This window comes from Ursus arctos, unplaced genomic scaffold (genome assembly GCF_023065955.2).
Source record: "Ursus arctos isolate Adak ecotype North America unplaced genomic scaffold, UrsArc2.0 scaffold_2, whole genome shotgun sequence".
NCBI lineage: Eukaryota > Metazoa > Chordata > Mammalia > Carnivora > Ursidae > Ursus > Ursus arctos.
Window position 1 is genome coordinate 1,364,318 of NW_026622874.1, and position 21,486 is coordinate 1,385,803.

A 21,486-nucleotide genomic window follows, 5' to 3' on the forward strand; every position below is an offset into this window, starting at 1 on the left:
GTCAGTTAAGCTTTGCCTTTGGCTCGGGTCATGATCCCAGGGTCCTGGGATCCAGCCCCAGGTTGGGCTCCCTAATTAACAGGGAGTCTGCTTCTCCCTCTCCCCCTCCCCATGCTCCTGCTCTTTCTCTCACTCTGGGCTCTGTCTCTCTCGCTCAAATAAATAAATAAAATCTTAAAAAAAAAAAAAAAAAAGGCTTATTTTGAAGCTATAGTAATTTGGCTGTAGCACTGGCTCGGCATAGGCACGTGTAGAATGAAATAGAATAGAAACCTAGAATCAGGTCCACACATACGTGAACACTGGACAAAAGCCAATAGTGGGAGAAGGAAAGTGTTTCACTTAATAGTACTGGGGAAAAGTGCATATTCATTTGGAAAAGAAAATGAAATTTGGTCTATGAAAATATAAAACATGACAAAGCAAAAGCCACAAAGACTGATAAATTTGCATATGCCAAAATTAAGATTATGTTTTCATCAAAAGAGTCCATTAAGAAAGCAAAAAGGAAAAATGTATCAGAGTGTAATAAGGAAAGAAATTATTTGCAACATATATAAAGAATAAAACTCAAATTAAAAAAGGACTATTCAAAAGAAGAGAAGCAAATTGTGAATAACATACGAAAAGGTGCTCAACTTCATCAACAATGAGTACAAATTAAAATGACCATGAGGTAGAGAGCACCAACTCACCGGACATGCAAAAGCTAGAATTCCCACGTGTCAAGTAAAAGTACACTACTTCAGAATATAACTCTGATTTATTTAGAGAGGTTAAAAATATGCATAACAAGCCTGTATTTCTAGAGATACTCATACAGTGGTGCACTGCATTGTATATACAGAATTAATCAGGGCAGCAGCATTATTCATGCTATTAAAATATTGGAAACACCTAAGTATCCATCAACAATAGAATGGATAAATGATACACGACAACAAAGATAAACTAGAATCACATGCAAAAGCTTGGATGGAGCTTAAGCATAATATTGAGGAAAAGAAGCAAGTTGCCAAGAAAAAAAAGCATGAATTTATTTGTAGTAACGTTCAAAGAGAGGTAAAACTAAGCTATTTTAGGGGTGCATATATGTCAGTAAAATTATAGATAAAAGCCGGAGAGTGATAAAGTCCGGATGGCAGTTGCCTCTAGGAAGGAGGACTGGTAAGCGAGGGCCACATATAGATTTCTGGGCTTCTGGCAATGTTCTTTTTCTGGACCTGAATGATGGCTCCTTCACAATAAGTTATTGTACTGCTGTATACTGTTTTGTGTACGTGACTTTTTTGTGTTACGGCCCATGATTTAAACAAAAAGAACGAGAGCGCGCTCTATATATTGGCATGGAAGAATGCTCAAGCTATATGTTGTGAAAAAATGGGTGTGGGAAAGTGTAAAAGTGTATAAAATTTACTACTATTTATGGACGGGAATGGAGGGGGCAGGGGCTTCAGAGGAACAGGGTGACCCAGACACCAAAACAGTGGTTGTCTCTGGCAGGAGAAATAGGTGCCCAAGGGACAGGGTCAGAAGACTTATTCACTCGGAGACCCTTTTGTTGTGTCTTTTGAATTTCATACCATGTGAATGTGTTACCTATTCAAAACAGATAAGTAAATAAAAACGCCTAACACCCGAAAAGCTTTCTAGCGACTCTAACCATACTTATCCACAAGGGGCCACTGTTCAATGATGTTTAACTAGTTCCTACCCGGGAGACGCCTGTACGCTCCCCGCCCTCGCTAGGAAGCTAAGACAGGTCATCATTCACATTCTTACTTTATTTTACACATGGTGTTTGGGGCGGGGTGGGGGGGTGGGGAACAAACCTCAATTCACAAATATGCGCCCAAAATTCATAATATGCGTGTCAAATGGGATGAAAGAAGACGAAGAAGTGGAGAGAGAACAGGAATTCAGGGATGAGTTTAAAAGGACAGCATTAAGCACCTCCCCGGACTCACTGCACACGTTAGAGTCTGTGGTTTCTAGCATCCGATGCCAAAAAGGGAAGCATGGTTAGAGACAAATTCAAAGTCTTGCTCGGGAGAGTATTAATACCAGGGAAAAAACTTTTCCCTGGCGGTCTGTTGAAGACCACCCGAGAGGACCCTGGAGGTGTGTTCCTGGCAGGACGGTTGGGACACCAAGCCTCCTCACTCCCCAAGAGAAGTGTGAGCTGCTTTGGGACTTGAGATGAGCAGAGTTGCATTCATGGTTAATCATGAATGAAAAAGAAAGTGCGAATACGAATACCCGCTGCAGAAAAAAAAGAAGAGCCGCCACACCCTGCTTGTAAAACATTCCCCGCCTTACACGCCAGCCAGAGGAGAGTGGGCTTCTCTCGGCTGGATTTTTCAAAATTTGGCTATTGCAGCGCATTCTCTTTTTCCCTTCAAGTTGAGCTGGTTGTGCGCCAACAGGCTACGAAGGAGTTAAATGCTGTCCTCTAAGTTCAAGGGGAAATTAGCCCTCTTCAAACACTGTGGCTGGCTGGCTCAAAGCTCTGGGCGCTGGGCGGTATAAAGGCAGGGAGACCCGCCGCCAGGACACACAGTTTCCTCTGTGACAGGAGCTGTAGCCCTTATACGACACTGTGGCAGTCATGGATGTACCTGACATTCAAAGGAAGAAAATCGCTGTCATTGGTGGTGGCTTGGTAAGACTCTGTCTGGGCAGATTATTCCTGTTGGCGGTATTATATTATCATTAGTCTGAGTGATTATCACAAATCGCCCGCGTAGATTGTTCATCTTCTTGTGAACTTCTCTGATATTTAAACACACCTATTTTAAATACGGCATGAGTGGTAATTTGCTCTTTTCTACAACAGGTATTTTTATTTCCATTAAATACAAAGGTGTCTGTTTTCCCTGGTCATTTTGGTTTAGCATTTATTGAAAATGCAAAACAGAGCAAATTGAATTTTATTTATCCCCATGTTGGCTGTGTTTTTAAAACAGGTATTATCGTAGTCATTTTAATCCAAACGTTTGCCTCATTTGGTGAATAACTCAGTTTATTCTAATAATAACAACTAATGCAAAATTGTTATGTTGGACGTTTGCTAGTTTTGGGTGATTGGGAATAGCGCCTGTTTGGTCGCCTCACTTATTTGGCTGGTCCCATGGAGCACGTAGGGTGGTGGAGTGAGGGGCTCCCCTGTCGCTGGGCATAGGCGATGAGCCTGCCAAGCCTGGCCCCCCACCTAGAAGATGTGGGAGGGGTCTCTTCTCCACTGCTGTTGTTGTCTTACCGGACCTGGTCCATTTAATGTGGGGCTGCCTCAAGTGCGCTGTATTTTCCCCCTCCACAGAACTCCTATTTTGGAATAAAAGGATCACCATTGGTAAAAGTTTAATCATTTTGTTTTCACCTTTGCTGTACTCATTTGTAGGCTTTTAGCTCATAGGTATTCATTCATTCACTTACTCAACAAAAATTTCTTTTCTTTTTTTCAACAAAAAATTTTTAAGAGCCTACTATGTACCAGACACTGTTCAAGGCTGTATAGAGATTAGAGTAGTTTATACCACCATTTATTTATAGAGTATATGCTAATTTTGTCTTTTGTTCTGCCTATGTACTATGACAGTTCCTCTAACATTTCTGGTTCTAGAGTTCAATATGCTAACGAATGCTGTCATGTGCTAGTTGGTCAATGCATGTGACATATGTTGTCATTTCTTTATACTGGGCCTCAGTCCAGGTTTTTCCTATCAAAATTTTGCATGAAGTGAGATGCATGTATTTGCCACAATGTCACTGCATGCCCGCTATCTGCCAACATTGTTTTAGTTAGGAGGAATACAGTGGTGTACATTCCTGGGAAGTGAAAGAGTGACGAGAAGAAAACAAATAAATCATTTCAGTGAGAGAGAGACATTGTAAAGAAATGCAAATAGGGCAGGGCTGTAGAAAGTCTTCGCGGGTATCTGTTTAGAGTGTGGTCAGGGACGGCCTCTATCTGACGGGGATATACGAACAGAGACCCGAATAATAGAAGGAAGCAACCATGTGAGGGGCTACAGAAAGCATTCCAGGCAGAGGAAAGAGCCAGAAGAGAAACGCTGAGGTGTTCAAGGAGCAGACAGAAAGGCAGAAAGAGGGAGGCTAGAGAAGAGTAGCTCCCGAGGCAGGAGAACTGAGAGAGCCAGATCCCGTAGGTCTTAGAGGGCAGGGCAAGAAGACCAGATTTCGCTCTGAGCATAATGGGAAACCACTGGAGGACGTTAGGCAGGAAAGTGAGTTGTGGTTTTAAAAGATTCCTCAAGCTAGTGTGTGAAGGAATGGAAAATTTTAAAACAAGATAGACCAATTAAGACACTTGTGTTTGTCCAAGACTTGGACTACAGGAGCAATAGTGACACCTCTTAGAATGTCTCTTAGCGAAGGGGAGGTAACAAATATGTGATTGCATATTTGATTTGGGGAGGCAAAAAATGTGGGTGTCATCCATGGATTTCTTGCTGAATAACACTTAAACTCTTTGTCATGTAACCACTTCGTTATCTGGACGCATACCTGTGATGGAAAATAGAAGATATGTATTAGAAGGGGAGCCTGGGTGGCTCAAATGGCTAAGAACCTGACTGTTGATTTTGGCTCAGGTCATGATCTCAGGGTCATGGGATCCAGCCCCAAGCCAGGCTCTGTGCTGAACATGAAGCCTGCTTAACATTCTCTCTCTCCCTCTTCCCACCCCTGCTCACGCTCTCTCTCTCTCCCTCCAAAACAAAAACAAAAACAAAACCCCAAAAACTAAAATCCCTCTGCAAAGGAATTCTATCCACCTTATTGCTCAGGCTCATGCCTAGGAATCATGTCTGATTCCTTTTTTCATTTTATGTGCAAACCTCCATTCCTCTTTTACTCCACCAGTAAGCCTTGGGGGCTCTTCATCCAAAATCAGTGGCAACTCTGGCCATTGCTACCATCCCAGTCCAGACCATCATCATCCCTCATCCACCTTCTGTGCGGCCTCCCAGCTTCTGCTCTTATCCACGGACAGTCCATTCTCTACAGAGCAGCTACAACCATCCTCTGAAAACTAAGTCTGTAACTAGAACTCTTTGCTAATGCCTTCCAATGGTTTCCCATTGCAAAGAAAATAAATCCAACTCTTTACCAAGGGCCCCACTCGAACTGAGCCTGTCTACCTGCCTGGCTTCACCATTTCCCCTGTTTCATGTTTTTTTAAATATTATCCATCAGCACCTGAAATTATACACTTTATTTATTTTTGAATTTTAACCTATCTATTAAATATCTACTCCAACTAGAATACAAGCTTATATTTACCAGTGTATTCCAGTGGCTGGAACCATGTCCAACATGACTTACTGTTATTATTTCGCTAGTATTTGATAGATGAATGAATGAGAGGGATGAAAAACTCTCTTAAGGATAGGAAGATGAAGGAAATGTCACAGTAGACAAAACCTTGATAATTGAACATATCATGAAAAAAGTATTAAAACAATTCAAGAAGGTTAAATTAAAATGTAGAGGACAAATTAATTTTCTCGCTCAACTTCTTTCTTGTGTCTTTCTGTTCATCTTTCCCAATCTCTTCCTGCCATCAGGCCATATCCTAGTACCTTACACTGTCTAACACGTTAAAGGCTCTCCCAAGCTCCTAGAGGGGAAAACTGCAACAGAGTTAAGAACTTTTCGTTAGAAGTCTGAAGGAGGGGCACCTGGGTGGTGCGGTCGGTTAAGTGTTTAACTGTTGGTTTTAGCTCAGGTGAGAGATCAAGCCCAATGTCAGTCTTCCCTCTCAGTGGGGAGTCCGCTTGAGATTCCTTCTCCCTCTCCCTCTGCTCCTCCTGCTCATTCTCATTCTCTCTCTCAAATAAATAAGAAGATCTTTAAAAAAAAAGAAGTCCAAAGGACGCAGTGAATTCACCTCATTTTTTTCAGTAGTAGCCTTGCCCGGTGACAAGCCACCCTGAGAATTTTTCCCTGCCCGACTGTCAGCAATCACCTGACCCTGTGATAGACTGATTAATTTCTTTTCTCTGAAGACATGTCAGGTCAAAGAGGTCAGAATGAATCAACGGATCAAGGAAGGAACTCTTATTGAGAAACTAAAGGCGAAAGAAACTAAACCTTGATCTTAAACTGGTGAAAGTAAAAAAACTTTAATCTGAATATTTAGAAAGATCACCGTGTCGACTTAGACATTTTCCTCCTTGTGTGAAACACTGCTCCCCAAACCCCCCTGCCAATGACATTACCTCCTGGAAGCTGAAGGATCAGCCTGTGAAGACCTCTTCTCTCCCGGAAATGCTCCCAGGGTTCCTTTCACCTTTATCACATGACGCATCCTATAAAAGTTATTGATATGGATGGTTTATTTCCCCTGTAACGGTATTTAATTTTCTAAATCTTGAGATTGTCTTATCTTTGGGTCCTGCTCCCTTCCCTTTTGTAAAGGTTGTCTCAGTGCCTTATACTGTCAAAGACACTTAACATATTTCGTGTCATAAGAAAGTCTGTCTAGCCTATCCAGTACCCTCAAGCTCTGTTCATACTCAGGTCCTTGGGATTCGGAAATGCTGCTTCTGATGCGTGCTTGCCGTGTTTACTGGCAGGGTAGAAACAAGCGGGGCCAAAGGGCACTCTTTCAGTGACAGCCACAGCTCCTTGAGCCCTCATTTTTGGGGGAAAGCCAAGAACTTTATCTGAAAGAACTACTGAGGATTCCGGGCTTAGCTGTGGCCCACTGCCCGAGCCCACGTTCAAAGATGGAGCATAGTGTAGCATTGAAGCCTTTCTTCTGTCTCCCCTGCCGACAAGCAACCCTACTACACAGTGTTTTGAGATCCATAATCCCTGTGTTTGACCAGCAAAACTCTCCTTGGAAAGGTGTTTAGAGGGTAAAGTCTTTCAAAACATCAGCATGAGGAGTCTCGTGAACTTTACAACTTGCTGTCCATAATCATGCCCTGTCTCCTGGTGTTTGAGTCAGGCTAGTGATCTCTGTTCATGAAATTGCTTTTGAAGCAACTTAACTTGGACTCTAGGAGAGGATCTGTGCCACAGCCGAAGACGTTAGATTCCCTCGTGGATTTATAGGGTCAGAGTGATGCTGTATTGGCCCTAGATTGTGTTTCTGTCCTGTGTTCCTAGGATGTCTCCACCTCACTGCTCGCTCTTTACCACCTGCATGGGACAAAGCGATAGTGAGGGGATGGCAATCAGAAACTCACTCAGAACACCAGACCGCTTTGTCTTCTAACTCTAAAATTCGACTGCTTCCTTTTCACACTTCCTTTCACACATCTCTAGCTTTGTTCTCAATCTAGTGGGTCCAAAAGCAAAAATCAAATGTCACACAGAATTTTCACTTTTGCCAAAGTCAATATCCTAGACACATAGAAACCATTGAATACCTTATAGTCTTCAGTCAAGGTCTCTATTTTATTTTCTGCAAATATTAATGAGACAAACCATGTAAAGAACGTAATTATTATGAGCCTTTATTCGTATTTTATTGATATGAAAGTAAATAAAACTCTTTTCACTCCACTCTTGATTTCTACTCCCCAGGCACTGAGCCCTATCTGTGAAAAACGCTCATTTCATTTCTACACTAATATCTAGCACCTTCTGCCAACAGGAGTGGAGAGGATTTCTCTGTGGCTGTAGAAGTCATCCTGAATTTGCTCCAAGCCAAGGGCAAGTCTTGATCCCACCCTGTAGCTCTCCTCAGTCTGTTTTTATAGCTTTCCTTGTGCTCTGATCCCTCTCATCAAACACATTTATTCTAGCTGTCTCCCTTATTACTTAGCCCTGTCTCAATTTCTCCAGGAGGTTTGACGAATGCTTTGAGATATTTTTGCGGCCCAGATAGACTGTTAAGGCATCTCATAAATTCTGCCGTTACCTAGTAATACAGAGAGCTCACCCTTCAGAGTCTGCTTATTTTACTGCCTTGTGAGCAGCCTCTGAGATGGAACCAGTAATGTTAGGCAGCTCAAAGCTTAACTGCCTGTTTTTCTTTCCTTGTCATTTGTCCCCAGATGTTCTCAGACAGCTCGTCCATGTTTCACGCGTACATCCTCCCATGAATCTGTCCATTCAAACAGGCCAGCTATCCCTCTCTTGAAGCTGGCCTCAGCGAGGCATTGCCTTGAGAGAAACAATTCTCCTTCAACCTAGGAGAAATAAAACGCAATGAAGAATCTTTAACGTGGTCTCTCAAAAGCACCCAGTCTGGAGGATATTCAAAACTCACAACAAAACCTTAAAAATAACTTGCCCCACTCACTCCCAATTTCTTTTGCAGGCTTTGTAGCTATTCCAAAAACTAACCCAGATCAGACCAACTCTTCTGATACTCAAGGCTGTCAGCGTCCTCTCCCCAGCTCATTTCAGCTGGCCTTCTTCCTCTCCTCTCTGTCGTCTTTCATTCTGCTGTTAACTTTATTTCCCCCTGGTGCTAAGGCCCGGAGCCCCCGGGGCGCCATTTCATGACTGCAGTTTTATCAAAGGAAATGCGTGGGTCCCTATGATTGTTCACCATCCAAAAAATTAAAATAACTTCAATGTCCAAATATAAGAGCATTGCCTACAATGAAATGTAATGCAATTGTTTAATATTTTGATTTAAAATATTTCCTGACATGGAAATATATTCAGAGTATCCTATTCATTTTTTAAAACAAAATCGTAAAATAAAATATACAACATGGTACCATTTTTAAAAAGAAATACTGTGTGTTTTATATCTGTAGAAAATTTTAACACTGGTTCTCCCTGGTGATAGGATTGTGGAACAATACTTTTTTCCTTCATGTTTATCTAATTTTCTATTTTTTAAATTAAAAAATGCTGAGTGTTTAAGTATCAGGTATTGTGGTTTGGACTAGAAGTAGAAAGAGCGATAAAATACAAGCTTTACAAATATCATTGTGTTCTGGGCACTTACAGCCTGTGGGGAAGTCAGATGAGAATGTAAATAAATAATTCAACTCATTGTGGAAGATATTGAAACATATATTCATATAGACATCTGTGGAATTACAGAAGAAAAGGCAAATAAGTCTTTTGGAGGAGGAGAGATATCAAGAAGAATTGCACTGAGAATATGAGTCTTGAAAGAAGACTAAACATTTTCCAGATGGAGAAAACAGGAAACGATTGTTCAGGCAAAGGGAACATTGTATTCAAAGGTGTGTTAGTGTAAAAAAAAAAAAAAAGCATGGCATATTTAGGAAAAATGCAGTAACTTTGGTATGCCTATTACAGGTAGGGAATGGCAAAAAATGAACTGAAAAGAGAGGTTGGGGTCACATGTAAGAATCTTCTAGGTCATATTGAAAATTTGGGACTTTTTCCCGCAGACTTAAGACGAGCAAATAAAGGACTATAGGACAGAAAATCTGTCCTCTAATTTTTGTTTTAGGAGACACCTAGTCTAGTGTGGAGCATGGCTTGAATAGGTGGAGACTGGGAAGGAAGGCTCTTTGGAAACTGTCACCGTAGTTCAGGTGAAAGGTCGTGAGAGCCCTGAAAAGAGAATGGAGGGTAGGAGGTGTATTTTGAGAAAGGCTCAAGGGGACCAACAAGACTTGTTGCCTAATTAAATATGTATTGGTGAGTAGAAAGGGATGGTAAGCACTCCCTGAAGTATCCTGGTTGGGTGAACTACTGGGCAGGGGTGCTGTCTCTAAGTCGTGGGATCCAGAAGAAGGTTTGAAGTTTGAGGGAGGGGAATAAGTTGGATTTGAGGCATGTTGAGATGGAGATGCCTGTAAGACCGCCCCCCCCCCCCACCGTCCCCCGGCCAGGTAGAAAGAGGTTTGCTAGTCAGAGACAAGTGCAGGAGAAGGATCAAAGCTGGAGAAAAAGTCCTAAGGACCCCACAGAAAGTCATCACCACCAAAGGAGGAAGGTCGAGACTACTGCTTGGCCTCCGAGGCCAAATCCAGAGGCTACAGGCTGGTGAGTTCAGGGTAAGGTTTAAATATGAAAACACATAACATATACAATCATAGCATGTGCAGTTCTAGCAGATGGGCTCATTACTGACAGTGTGAAGGCATTTTTATGTGCTTATTTCACGGTAAGTGCAATTAACAGTCTGGATCTTTTCATTACATTCATATGTTCAAAGATCAAATTCTGGAGAAATCAAAGTAGGATGAGTGGGAGGTATAAACAGGCTTTTCTGTTTGGTGACAAACTCAGAAAGGCCTAGAAGTCTTAGGGAGAGTTTTATATGTTTCATTAAGTCAAAAGGAGTTGACACATGTTTAACATTAAACTATGAGGTTAATTTCAAACACATTATAATAAAGAGACATAAAATGCATGACATTTTTATAGTCACGATGCCCCTTCCTTCTAGGGTCAGCATTTATAAATTAAAAGGTATAGTTTTCTCATTGTCATTGGACACTTGAACGATCATTGCTGGAGAGGTCACATGGGAACCCACAGAAATTTGGCGAATCCTTTTGATAAAAGCAAGCCAGCAGCGGGGCACCCGGATGGTTCAGTTTGTTAACCATCTGCCTTTGGCTCAGGTGGTAATCCGGGTCTTGGGATCGAGTCCTGGGATCCAGTCCTGGGATTGGGTCCTGGGATCTAGCCCTGAGAGCAGGCTCCCTGCTCAGCGGGGAATCTGCTTCTCTGTCTCCCTCAACCCATCCCCCTCCCTCCTCCCCCTCCCCCCTTCCCCCCTCCTGTTCTCTCTCTCTTGGTCTCTCTTTCAAATAAATAAATAATTAATTAAAAAAAAAAAAAAAAGCAGACCAGCGAAACCCCGGAGAAGCCTACTTCAGCATTTACATAGGAGAAGTTTTCAAATGTTTCTAAATGGTATGTTAGGTGTCAGTAGAGTGGGCCAGGGTGGGGTCAAAGAAAGCTCGTGACTTGTGAAGAAGGAAGTAAGAGGAGACAGGAAAAGAAGGCAGAAAAACAGAGCAAGTGGGTCAGTCCCTAATTACATAACCAAGGAATCTCCTCAGAGCTCTGCTAATGCACAAACAGGCTAGACGAGTTGTTATTAAAGCTTTTAATTTGCAGATTGTTCTATGAGCAAAACAATCTACTCTTGTGGACTTTGGATGCCTCAGAACAAATATAGAGACGTTTCATAGTTGTCTGTGAACTTGGTAGAACTGTCCTATCTCCGTCAAGGCAGAACTCCCAGAACTCACATTGCGTAAAGCGTGGATTGCTCCCAGGTGTCCAGCCTTGTCCCATTTCCTCTCTCCCCTCACCACCCTCATCTCTGGTTATGCTCAGAAGCCAGCAGAGCCTTACATGAGGGTTTGTGGTGGGCTCACAATGCCGTACACACATTTTCCTTTCCATTTATATCTTTATGTCTAATTAGCCTTCTTGCCAGCGTAACCGCTAAAGAAGGAACTGACAGTCCCAATTAAGCACATTTTATAGAAAGTGAGAAGGGGAAATAAACGTAGAGTGGAAAAAGCACTGTATGAGCCACATTACTAATCCTTCTGGCTGGACCTATATATTACCTACCCGTATTTGTTTCTTTTAGTTTTACTCGAACTTTAGTTACACAGAATTGGAATTACACTCTTTGTTTCAGAACATACTATGAGCATGTCGTGGTCTTAGAGAAGACTTTTATCTCCTTTTTTGTTTATTAATGATAAAAATAAGCAGCAGCAGTAACTGAACTCACACTCAACACTAGAATTAACACACTGCTGGTGCCTTGTGTCAACCTCTATGCTTCTCCCTCCCCCATGATAAGCATATAAGCATTGCCTTGAATCTTGCGTTTATCATTCTCTTGCATATATAGAGAGAGATCTATCTATCTATGTATATATCTGTATAGGTTTTATGTATGTATCTCATATGTACATATTAATTGTATATGTATATACTTCTAAAAATTATGTATATTTGTATATCTGTGATTTAGCTTTACTCATCTTTATCAGATATTCATGCAGTATGAAATCATCTGGGACTTATTCTTTTCATTTATAGTATTACTAAAATATTCCTATTATTGCCTCTCATGTGAATATACCATAATTGATTTGTTCATTCCTCCCTGATGGCCATTTGGGCTGGTTCCAGTATTTTTGTTTGTCTGTTAGTTATGAAAAGTATTGCTGTGAACACTCTGGTGTGTGTCTCCTGGGTATATGCCTTGAGGAGACATGGCAGATTTGTCAGAACCGTGGTCATCTCTAGTAAGAGTTCCTCCTGGTCCTCATTCTCTCCAGTAATTGATTTTTCATGAACCAAGATTATATTTAATCTTACCTCCAAAGTACTTCATCTAGTTTTATTCCAACATTCCTGACTCTGTTGATCTCCTGATCAATACCCTTCCCCGTCCTGCTTTCCACCGTAAAAGGAACACTGAGAATATGTGCTGTGAAGGAAAGAGGAGTTTCTCAAGCCTCTGTCTTTTCCTTCAAGGAGACTTACTCCATTTAGCCTTTAATTGCTTCCTTAATTGTTTTCTAAATGCCACAGAACAATTTAGCCTTCAGAAGAAATTAATTTTATTGTATCAACTTCACTGTAATTTCCAGTTTTCTTCTCCCCAATGAAAAACTTATTACTGCTATTGCCCTGTCTAGATATTCTTTAACACACAAATGGAAGGAATGTAGATAGACGGGCGATTTTTCAGAAATTGGAAGAAAGTAGAGAAGGAAGAAAAGTATTTAAGATTTTTTTTAACAGGAGGAAATCATCTGCAGTGACACCAAAGGATCTGTGACGAGCGAAACATAGAAGGGTCTAGGGCTGTGCTGGAAAGGAGTGAAAAGTGACGGAAAAGTTGTTGAGACACACAGTGTTCTCTGCCAGGCACCAAGTCACACTGTTAGTTGAGACAGCCTGACCGCTGTTGACCGCTGTTGGGAAAGTGATGCCGGCAATCAGAGAGGAAGTCACTTCAGATTGAGGAATTGAAAGGAAAGCAATCAGATGGAGGGATTAAAAGGAATGCAGTTTGTCACGATGTCTTCAGACACATCGAATGCTAACAATGAACGTGTTCACAATTTCGGTAGCGGCTGCACAGGGAAAACTGGTTTATTTATTATGACAGTTTTAGGGTCACAGCGAAATTAAGGGGATGGTACAGAGACTTCCCGGTATCTCCAGCTCCCACACAAGCATAGCGCCCCCTTTATCAGCATCCTCCACCAGAGTGGGGTATTCGGTACAAGTGAGGAACCTTCATGGACACATCATCACTCAAAGTCCGTAGTGTACATTGAGCTTCATTCTGTGAGTTTGGACAAATGTATAATGACATGTATGTATCATTAGGGTATCATACAGAGTATTTCCAACGTCCTAAAAATCCTTTCTGATCCATTTGTTCATCCCCCACACCAACCCCAGCGTATTTATTTTAACAAAATAATTGAACATGGATTTCTTGGTTGGCCTTACAGAATATTAGATATGTGAATTGCTTTGCAAAAATTAAATTTGAAGCCTTTCCATACACTTAATGGTTTAAGCAGGGACTAAGTTCTTAAAATAACTATCATCAGTCTACAGAAATTGAGTGATATGAAGAAAGTTTCGTGGTCATGGTGTCAATGCATGGTGAGAGGAGCTCAAGCTTGAACCACTGGATTATTAAAACAAACAAACAAACAAACAAACAAAAACCACCAAACCAGACAAAAAGCCCCAACATAAGTGCTTAGACGTCAAGGTGCCTTGGAGCAGAGGAGTAAAAACTGGAGGAAATAGAAGAGAAATTCGGTCTGCCTGTGACTGCCCATGGACTGACAAATAGGCCCTAAACTCTGACCAGGTGCACGGCCCTCTCCTCAGCCCCCATATCCACCAGGGAGCTGCTGAGAACCTCTGAGGCCTCCCACCTCCCAGGTGTGCTTCCATTTAGCTCTGTGATTCCTCTTTCCCACTTCTCACTGCTACGTTCCCTTCCAAAGCCATCCTCCCGTCTGTTGTCATCGGTCAACCTCTGACCCACTTCCCCCCAGTCAGTCCTGAAGACTTCAGCACATTCACATAATCTTTTATCTATATCCCAGCACTGCCATCACCCTTAGTGACTATCCAAGTTCACATTGTTGACCCATGTGATTCTCGAGCCCCTTCATCCTTGAACTGCAAGCTTCCAGTATCGTCCATCTCCACCATACTTCAGCCTCCAAGTCCCATGACCCATGTTGGACTTGGACCTCCTTATCCCACAGAACTGCCCCATCTAAGATAATAGAGGAAGACCTCGGACTCGGATTAAAAACCCCATAACTCCCTCCCTCAGTTCTTCACAGGGACCTCCTACTTCCCCTTGTTCAGGAGCCCTCCTCTGTGTTCCTTCCATTTCATCCAACTTGGTGTTACTGTCTATCAATCTAACTAAAATCTTCAAGTCCTTGCTTTTCATCCCATCCACATGGCTGAAACCCACCCTGTTTGTTCCAGTGGGTTCCTTCCTCTGCATAGAAATCCAGGCTGTCCAGTGCTGTAAGAAAAAATATAGCCTCACATCTTTTTTTTTTTTTTAAGATTTTATTTATTTATTTGACAGAGAAAGACAGCCAGCGAGAGAGGGAACACAAGCAGGGGGAATGGGAGAGGAAAAAGCAGGCTCCTAGCAGAGAAACCTGATGTGGGGCTTGATCCCAGAATGCCGGGATCACGCCCTGAGCCGAAGGCAGACGCTTAACCGCTGTGCCACCCAGGCGCCCCTTCAATGGTATTTATTGGTAAAGAGCTGAGCTCTTTATTGATAAAGAGCTGTTCTGGAACCAGACTGGATCCACTTGAATCTTCACACCAACTCCAGCCTCACTAGTTGCGTTACCTTAGGTAAGCCACTTCACTTCTCTGTGCCTCAATGTCAGTACCCGTAAGATAACAACACAACAGTACCTCCCTTCATATGGCTGTAAAGATGAAGTAGAGTAGGGTGGTGTATGTAACAACCACTTCATGGGTATTGTACATGAGCAGTATTATTTTCTAAATCAGATTTTTAGATACTAAATCAGTATTATTTTCTAAACAGATTTCTTTGTTTCCTTCTTTCTAGTAGTTACTTTTAACATTTATCATGTGCTCCTTCTACTTAGAACCCTCCTCTTGACTCATCCACCCTTAGTGGGCACATTCTTTCAGTCTCAGTTTAGATTTCATTTTTTTCCAGGAAGTCATACCCTATCCCACTCCACATCCCTAACTTGGCTTGAGGGTCCTTTCTCTGTACTCCCATATTGTTGATTACCTTGTGTTATAATTGACTGTAATTCTCTCGAGAAGCCTGGGTATATCTTGCTCTCTGTTGTATCCCTAGCACCTAGCACAAGGCTGGCACATAGGAAAAAATTAATATATCAAATAATATAGAAAAAATGAAGACCTGGACAGGACCATTAACTCCCTGAGGGCCGCTATTTTCTCTGGATCACTTTTAATGCCTGGCAAGGAACCTTGTAATACTTGGAAATCTATAAATATTTTCCAAATAATAATTTTTCTATATCTCTTGAGAGTTGTTTTTAAATTTCCAAAAGGATTCCTACTCCTTATCAACTTGGTTCTTCTCTACATGTCAAAAAAGTCTAACTCTTCAAAGCTGAACTCAAAAGTAATGCTTTCCAGGAAGTTTGTTTTACCAATCCCTTTGTTCTGGTTGTCTATTGCTATGTAACAAACCATCCCAAAACCTAGTGGCAGAAAACAACACTCTATCACTATGCCTCACAGTTCTGAGGATGGTCTGTCATATGGCTGCAGTCATCCGAGAGCTTGACCAGGTTGGATGTCCAAGATGGCGCACTCCAATGGCAGGCAGTTGGTATGGGCTGTTGGTGAATAAAGAGCTCAGGTGAGGCTCTTGATTAGAACAACTGCAAGTGGCCTGTCCCTGTGGTTTGGGTTTTTCATTACATAGGAGCCTCCAAATATTTCCTCCTCCCATGTGATCACTGGCTTCTGTGGTTTGGGTTTTTCATTACATGGCAGCCTCCAGATATTTCCTCTTCCCATGTGATCACTGGCTTCCAAAAGGCAGGAAGCAGAAGCTTCCAGGCCAGTTAAGGACCATGCCTAGAAAAAGCTCAAGTGTCACTTCTATTGGATTTTAGTGATCAAGGCTATCATAGCACAGGCCCTCCTGGATTCAAGGAAGTGGAGAAATGAACTCTATCTTCCGATGAAAGAGTGTCAAGGTCATAACTGCAGAAGAGCATGTAGGATGGGAGATATTGTTACGGCCATCTCTGAAAAATAGAGTTGGCCACATACCTCAGGGCAAAATTTATCCTTTTCTGATGTGTTCTCAAAGTACATATTACTTTTGTTTTTTTTAAACATTGATTTCCACCTCTGGGTCCAGAATTATTTTGCTGGGAAAGGTCTCTCAATCTACAGGCATGCAAAATGTTGGGTAAATGGAGTAAAACTATATGACTCAAACATACACAGTTGACCCTTGAACAACAGGGTTTGAACTGTGCAGGTCCACTTACGTGCTGATTTTTTTCAATGAATATAGTACAGTCTTATGAATGTATTTTCTCTTCTTTATGATTTTCTTTTCTCTAGCTTACTTTATATGTAAGAATACAGTGTATAATACATAACAAACAAAATATGTGTTACTATGTTACCGGTAAGGCTTCTGGTCAACACTAGGCTACTAGCAGTTTTCAGAGAGTCAAAAGTTATAGGTAGGTTTTCGACTGTACAGCTGTCAACAGCCCTAACCCCCATGTTCTTCAAGAGTCAACTATAATTATTATTAAAGTATATGTAAATGTTTTTTGAAAGATTTTTATTTATTTGAGAGAGAGAGCGAGCGAGAGAGAGAGCGAGCGCGTGTGGGTGGGGGGAGGGGCCAAAGGACAAGCAGACTCCCTGCTGAGCACGGAGCCCAGGACCCAGAGATCATGACCTGAGCCAAAGTCAGATGCTTAACCAACTGAGCCACCTAAGTGCCCCAGTATATGTAAATATTTTATGATTAAATTCATTACATGTATTTTTAACCAACCTATATTGGAAATTATATAATGTTGGGGATCTGCAAAATTTTTATGTAAAAAGTGGGCCTTTATACTCAAAAGCGGTTTGCTAAGCATTGATTGGTTTATCTATTTGTCTCTTCTTAACTGAATTAGGTGTTACTGAGCTCAAGGACTTGACTGGATAACCTTTGGATCCCTAATGTTTAGTAGATTAAATCATAAGTAATAAATGCTCAATAAATTTTGACTTGATTTCATTATAAATTTTGTTTAAAAATGTAACCTCTACCATCCATTTATACATTTGACAAATACTAATCAGGTCCTTATTATGTTGCAAACACAGTGTAGAGGCCAGGGATCAAATGGTAAGCAAACCAGTTTGCAGCCCAGTGGGGTAGACAGATATTGACCACACAATCACCCTGAAGATGTGAACTTTCAGTTGTGACCAGCTCTTTGTATTAGTTTCTGCAGGCTACCATAACACAGTACCACAAACCAAGTAGCCTAAAGAAGAGAGTCTTAGTATCTTATAGTCCTGGAGACTAGAAGTCCAAGATCTAAGTGTTGGCTTATGGGTTCCTCCTAAGGGCTGTGAGGGAGGGATGCATTCCAGGCTCTCTCCTGGGCTTGCAGATGGCCAACTTCTCCCCGTGTCTCTTAATATCATCTTCCCTCTCTGTACATGTCAGTGTCCAAGTTCCCCTTTTTAGAAGGACACCAGTTGGGTTAAGGCCCATCCCGATGACCTCATTTTAACTTAATTATCTCTGTAAAGACCCTCTCTTCAAATAAATCATACCCTATGGTACCAGGGATAGGACTGCACCATATGAGCTTGGGGTGCACAATTCAACCCTTAACATTTTTCAAAGGAAAAGCCTGTAGCACCGTCAAGGAAGGCTTCCTCAGGGAAGAGATCCAAATAGCCAGTCAGTATATGAAAAAGAGTTTAACCTTTTTAACAATCAGTCATATGCAAATTAAAACCACACTCCCTCCTATTTTACCCATCTACCGCAAGATTTAAAAGTTTGAGAACACCCAGTGCTGGCAAAGATAGATTCTTGGAAGCTGCTGGTAAGAAAACACATTGATATAAAATTTCGAAACAGTTTGACATAATAAAGGTAAAGATACATAAACCTTTGACCAGGGATTAAGCTTCCATGTATAAAATCCTAGAGAAAAATTATGCATGTGTATACCAGGATACAGGTACAAAAATATTCTTTGCAGCATTGCTATTTATTTATTTATTTATTTATTTATTTATTTATTTATTTTTGAGAGAGAGAGAGAGAGAGAGAAAGGCAGCGAGTGAGCAGGGGACGGGGCAGAAGGAGAGGGAGAATCTTAAGCAGGCTCCATGCTCAGCACAGAGCCCGACTCGAGGATCATTCTCCTGGCCCTGAGATCATGACCTGAGCTGAAATCAAGAGTCAGATGTTTGACTAAACCATCCTGCAGCTTTTTGTTTTATAATTTAAAATCAATTAATTAATATATAGCATATTATTAGTTTCAGAGGTAGAAGTCCGTGATTCATCAGTTGCATATAACACCCAGTGCTCGATACATCAAGTGCCCTCCTTAATGCCCATCCCCCAGTTACCCCGTGCCCCCAACCATCTCCCCTCCAACAACCCTCAGTTTGTTTCCTATAGTTAAGATTCTCTTAGGGATTGTTTCCCTCTCCGATTTCATCTTATTTTATTCTTCCCTCCCTTCCCCTCCATTCATCTGTTTTGTTTCTTAAATTCCACATATGAGTGAAATCATGTATTTGTCTTTCTCTGACTTATTTCACTCAGCATAATACCTTCTAGTTCCATCCATGTCGTTGCAAATGGCAAGATTTCATTCTTTCTGTTGACTGAGTACTATTCCATTGTCTATATAGACCACATCTTCTTTGTCCCTTCATCTGTCAAGGGATATCTGGGCTCTTTCCATAGTTTGGCTATTGTGGGCATTGCTGCTATAAACATTGGGGGGCAAGTACCCCTTCAGATCATTATGTTTGTATACTTTGGGTAAATTTGTAGTAGTGCAATTGCTGGGTCATAGGGTAGATCTATTTTTAACGTCTTGAGGGAACTCCATACTGTTCTCCAGAGTGGCTGCACCAGCTTGCATTCCCACCAACAGCATAGGAGGGTCTCCTTTCTCCCCATTCTCACCAACATCTGTTGTTTCCTGACTTGTTCATTTTATCCATTCTGACTGGTGTGAGGTGGTATCTCATCCCTGCAGCCTTGTGAATAATATTCCCAGGCCATCATTTCATAATATATACATTTATCAAATCATTGTATGGTATACATTAACTTTATACAATGTTATATGTCAATTATAAAAGTGGGAAAAATATTCTCAGACCAGAAACAACTCAAATGTCCTTCAACAGTGGAACAGGTAAATAACCTGTGAGATTGTATGCAGTGAAGAATCATACAGTAATGAAAGTGGATGGCCTGGAGTTTATGTACAATTATATAAATGAATCTCAGAAGCATTTTGTTGAGTTAAAGAAGAGAAGATACATAAGTGGGATTCTAATTATGTGATTCATAAACAAGGATGGGTTATTACAAAAGTCAGAATAACATTTACTCCTGAGTGAAAGGTTGGGGATCATAACTGGAGAGCAGGTGGGGAGAGCTATGGAGGGTTGGCAGCAATATTCTGTTTTCTACCAGAGTGGTAGTTACATGGATGTTTGCTTTCTAAGTATTCTGTAAACTGTACACATTTTATGATCTTTCTGTATGAAAATTATCTCACTATAAAAAGGTTAAAAAAAAAGGCCAAAGGGGCGCCTGGGTGGCACAGCGGTTAAGCGTCTGCCTTCGGCTCAGGGCGTGATCCTAGCGTTCTGGGATCGAGCCCCACATTAGGCTCCTCCGCTGTGAGCCTGCTTCTTCCTCTCCCACTCCCCCTGCTTGTGTTCCCTCTTTCGCTGGCTGTCTCTATCTCTGTCAAATAAATAAATAAAATCTTTAAAAAAAAAAAAAAGGCCGAAGCTGCCTCTGAAATCATACTATTTGATCTTGAGTTCATCCCATTAATTTTGCTTTCTCCTGGTGATTGAGTAAATCGATTGGACAGCCAAGGCTAATACAAGTACGGTTACACACAATGTTGCATTTTGCCAGTGAAATTTCCCTATATTTGTGGAATCAGATAAAAATATGAAAAAAATTGCTTTGATTCCTAGGTTGGATCATTAAATGCATGCTTCCTTGCAAAGAGAAATTTCCAAGTTGATGTATATGAAGCTAGGGAAGGTAAGACAATACCGAAAATCGTGAGATGTGAAAATTCTGATTCTCTGACATCTTTCTCTTCAGATTTTAAAAAGATAGTTCTTTAGAAAGAGGAACTTAGATTTTTTTTAACCACCTCAACTATCTAAATTTAATTTAATACAAAATCACAAGTATTAGTGTTTTCTTTAAAGGAGCTAACAAGTTCTTATCATTTGGTTCTAAAAATCCCAGTTGTTGAGATCCTGTATTCTTCTCCTGTCCTAAGATATAATACGGAGTCTACTTTCAATGTCTTAGATATCCGAGTGGCTCAACTTTCCCGTGGAAGAAGCATTAACTTGGCCCTTTCTTATAGAGGACGACAAGCCTTGAAGGCGATTGGCCTGGAGGATCAGGTACCTTGTGAAAGCTAATACTTGCCATTTTCCAACAACTGCATGCTCTTGACTTCAGCCCGGCTCAAAGCACCGCCTAATGCCAAGAGCCTTGGATGCAAATGCATTCTGCAGAGGTTTTCAAACTTCTAATTTGGGCCAGAGGGTGAACATTGGACATTTGAGGCAGCCGGGGGGACTGGAGCATGATGGGGAGCAGCGGGATCCTGCAACACCCCCCCCCCCATCATCGCTTCTGACACTGGGTTCGCAATGGGCTGGTGGGTCTCGACCCACAGAAAGTGTGACCTGACGTAGCATCCTGATGAGAAGAGGCCTGCGAATCCCATTCTTTCGACCATACAGGTCCATCACCTCCTATCCTGAGCTCTACAAAGCTCTGGAAACAGAAAGCTTTTCATCACCCATTCAGCAGCAAACCTGACCTGATGTGAGGCTTTTTACGGCTTTGTAAACAGTCTCACGTAGTGTGAATGTTTTGCTACAGCTACATTGTGCTCAGTGATGGGGTCGTGCCCCAGAGTCCACGGGGCGTTCTCTGCTATCCGCATATGCACTACCTAACCGATCTAAAATTTGAAACCTGTGAACCCTGAAACCAATGGGCCCCAAGGGTTTGGATAAAGATTGTGGGTCTGTAGATTTTCCTGATACGGTCTCAAGGTTGCCCAACTTCTCACTGTCTAGCGTGTCGCTTGGAGACATGAACAGAAGTAATATATTTTGCTGATAGTACATTTGCTGACAACATGTCTTTGAGATGATAATATAAGTCAGTACAGGTCCCAGTTCCTAACTCCACAGCTTTCCACAGATGTGTGTCTAGGAAAACACTCTGCATGG

At 41.6% G+C, this 21,486-nt stretch overlaps 1 protein-coding gene across 1 annotated transcript in view; it reads left to right on the forward strand.

Moving 5' to 3' along the window:
• The first annotated feature begins 1,902 nt into the window (after window positions 1-1,902).
• KMO (kynurenine 3-monooxygenase) overlaps window positions 1,903-21,486 on the forward strand; it is a 47,247-nt gene continuing 27,663 nt past the window's right edge. Inside the window, 3 exon segments of the mRNA XM_026487578.4 lie at window positions 1,903-2,662; window positions 20,197-20,266; window positions 20,546-20,643. Coding sequence (XP_026343363.1) covers window positions 2,609-2,662; window positions 20,197-20,266; window positions 20,546-20,643 — 222 coding nt within the window. The 5' untranslated portion in view covers window positions 1,903-2,608.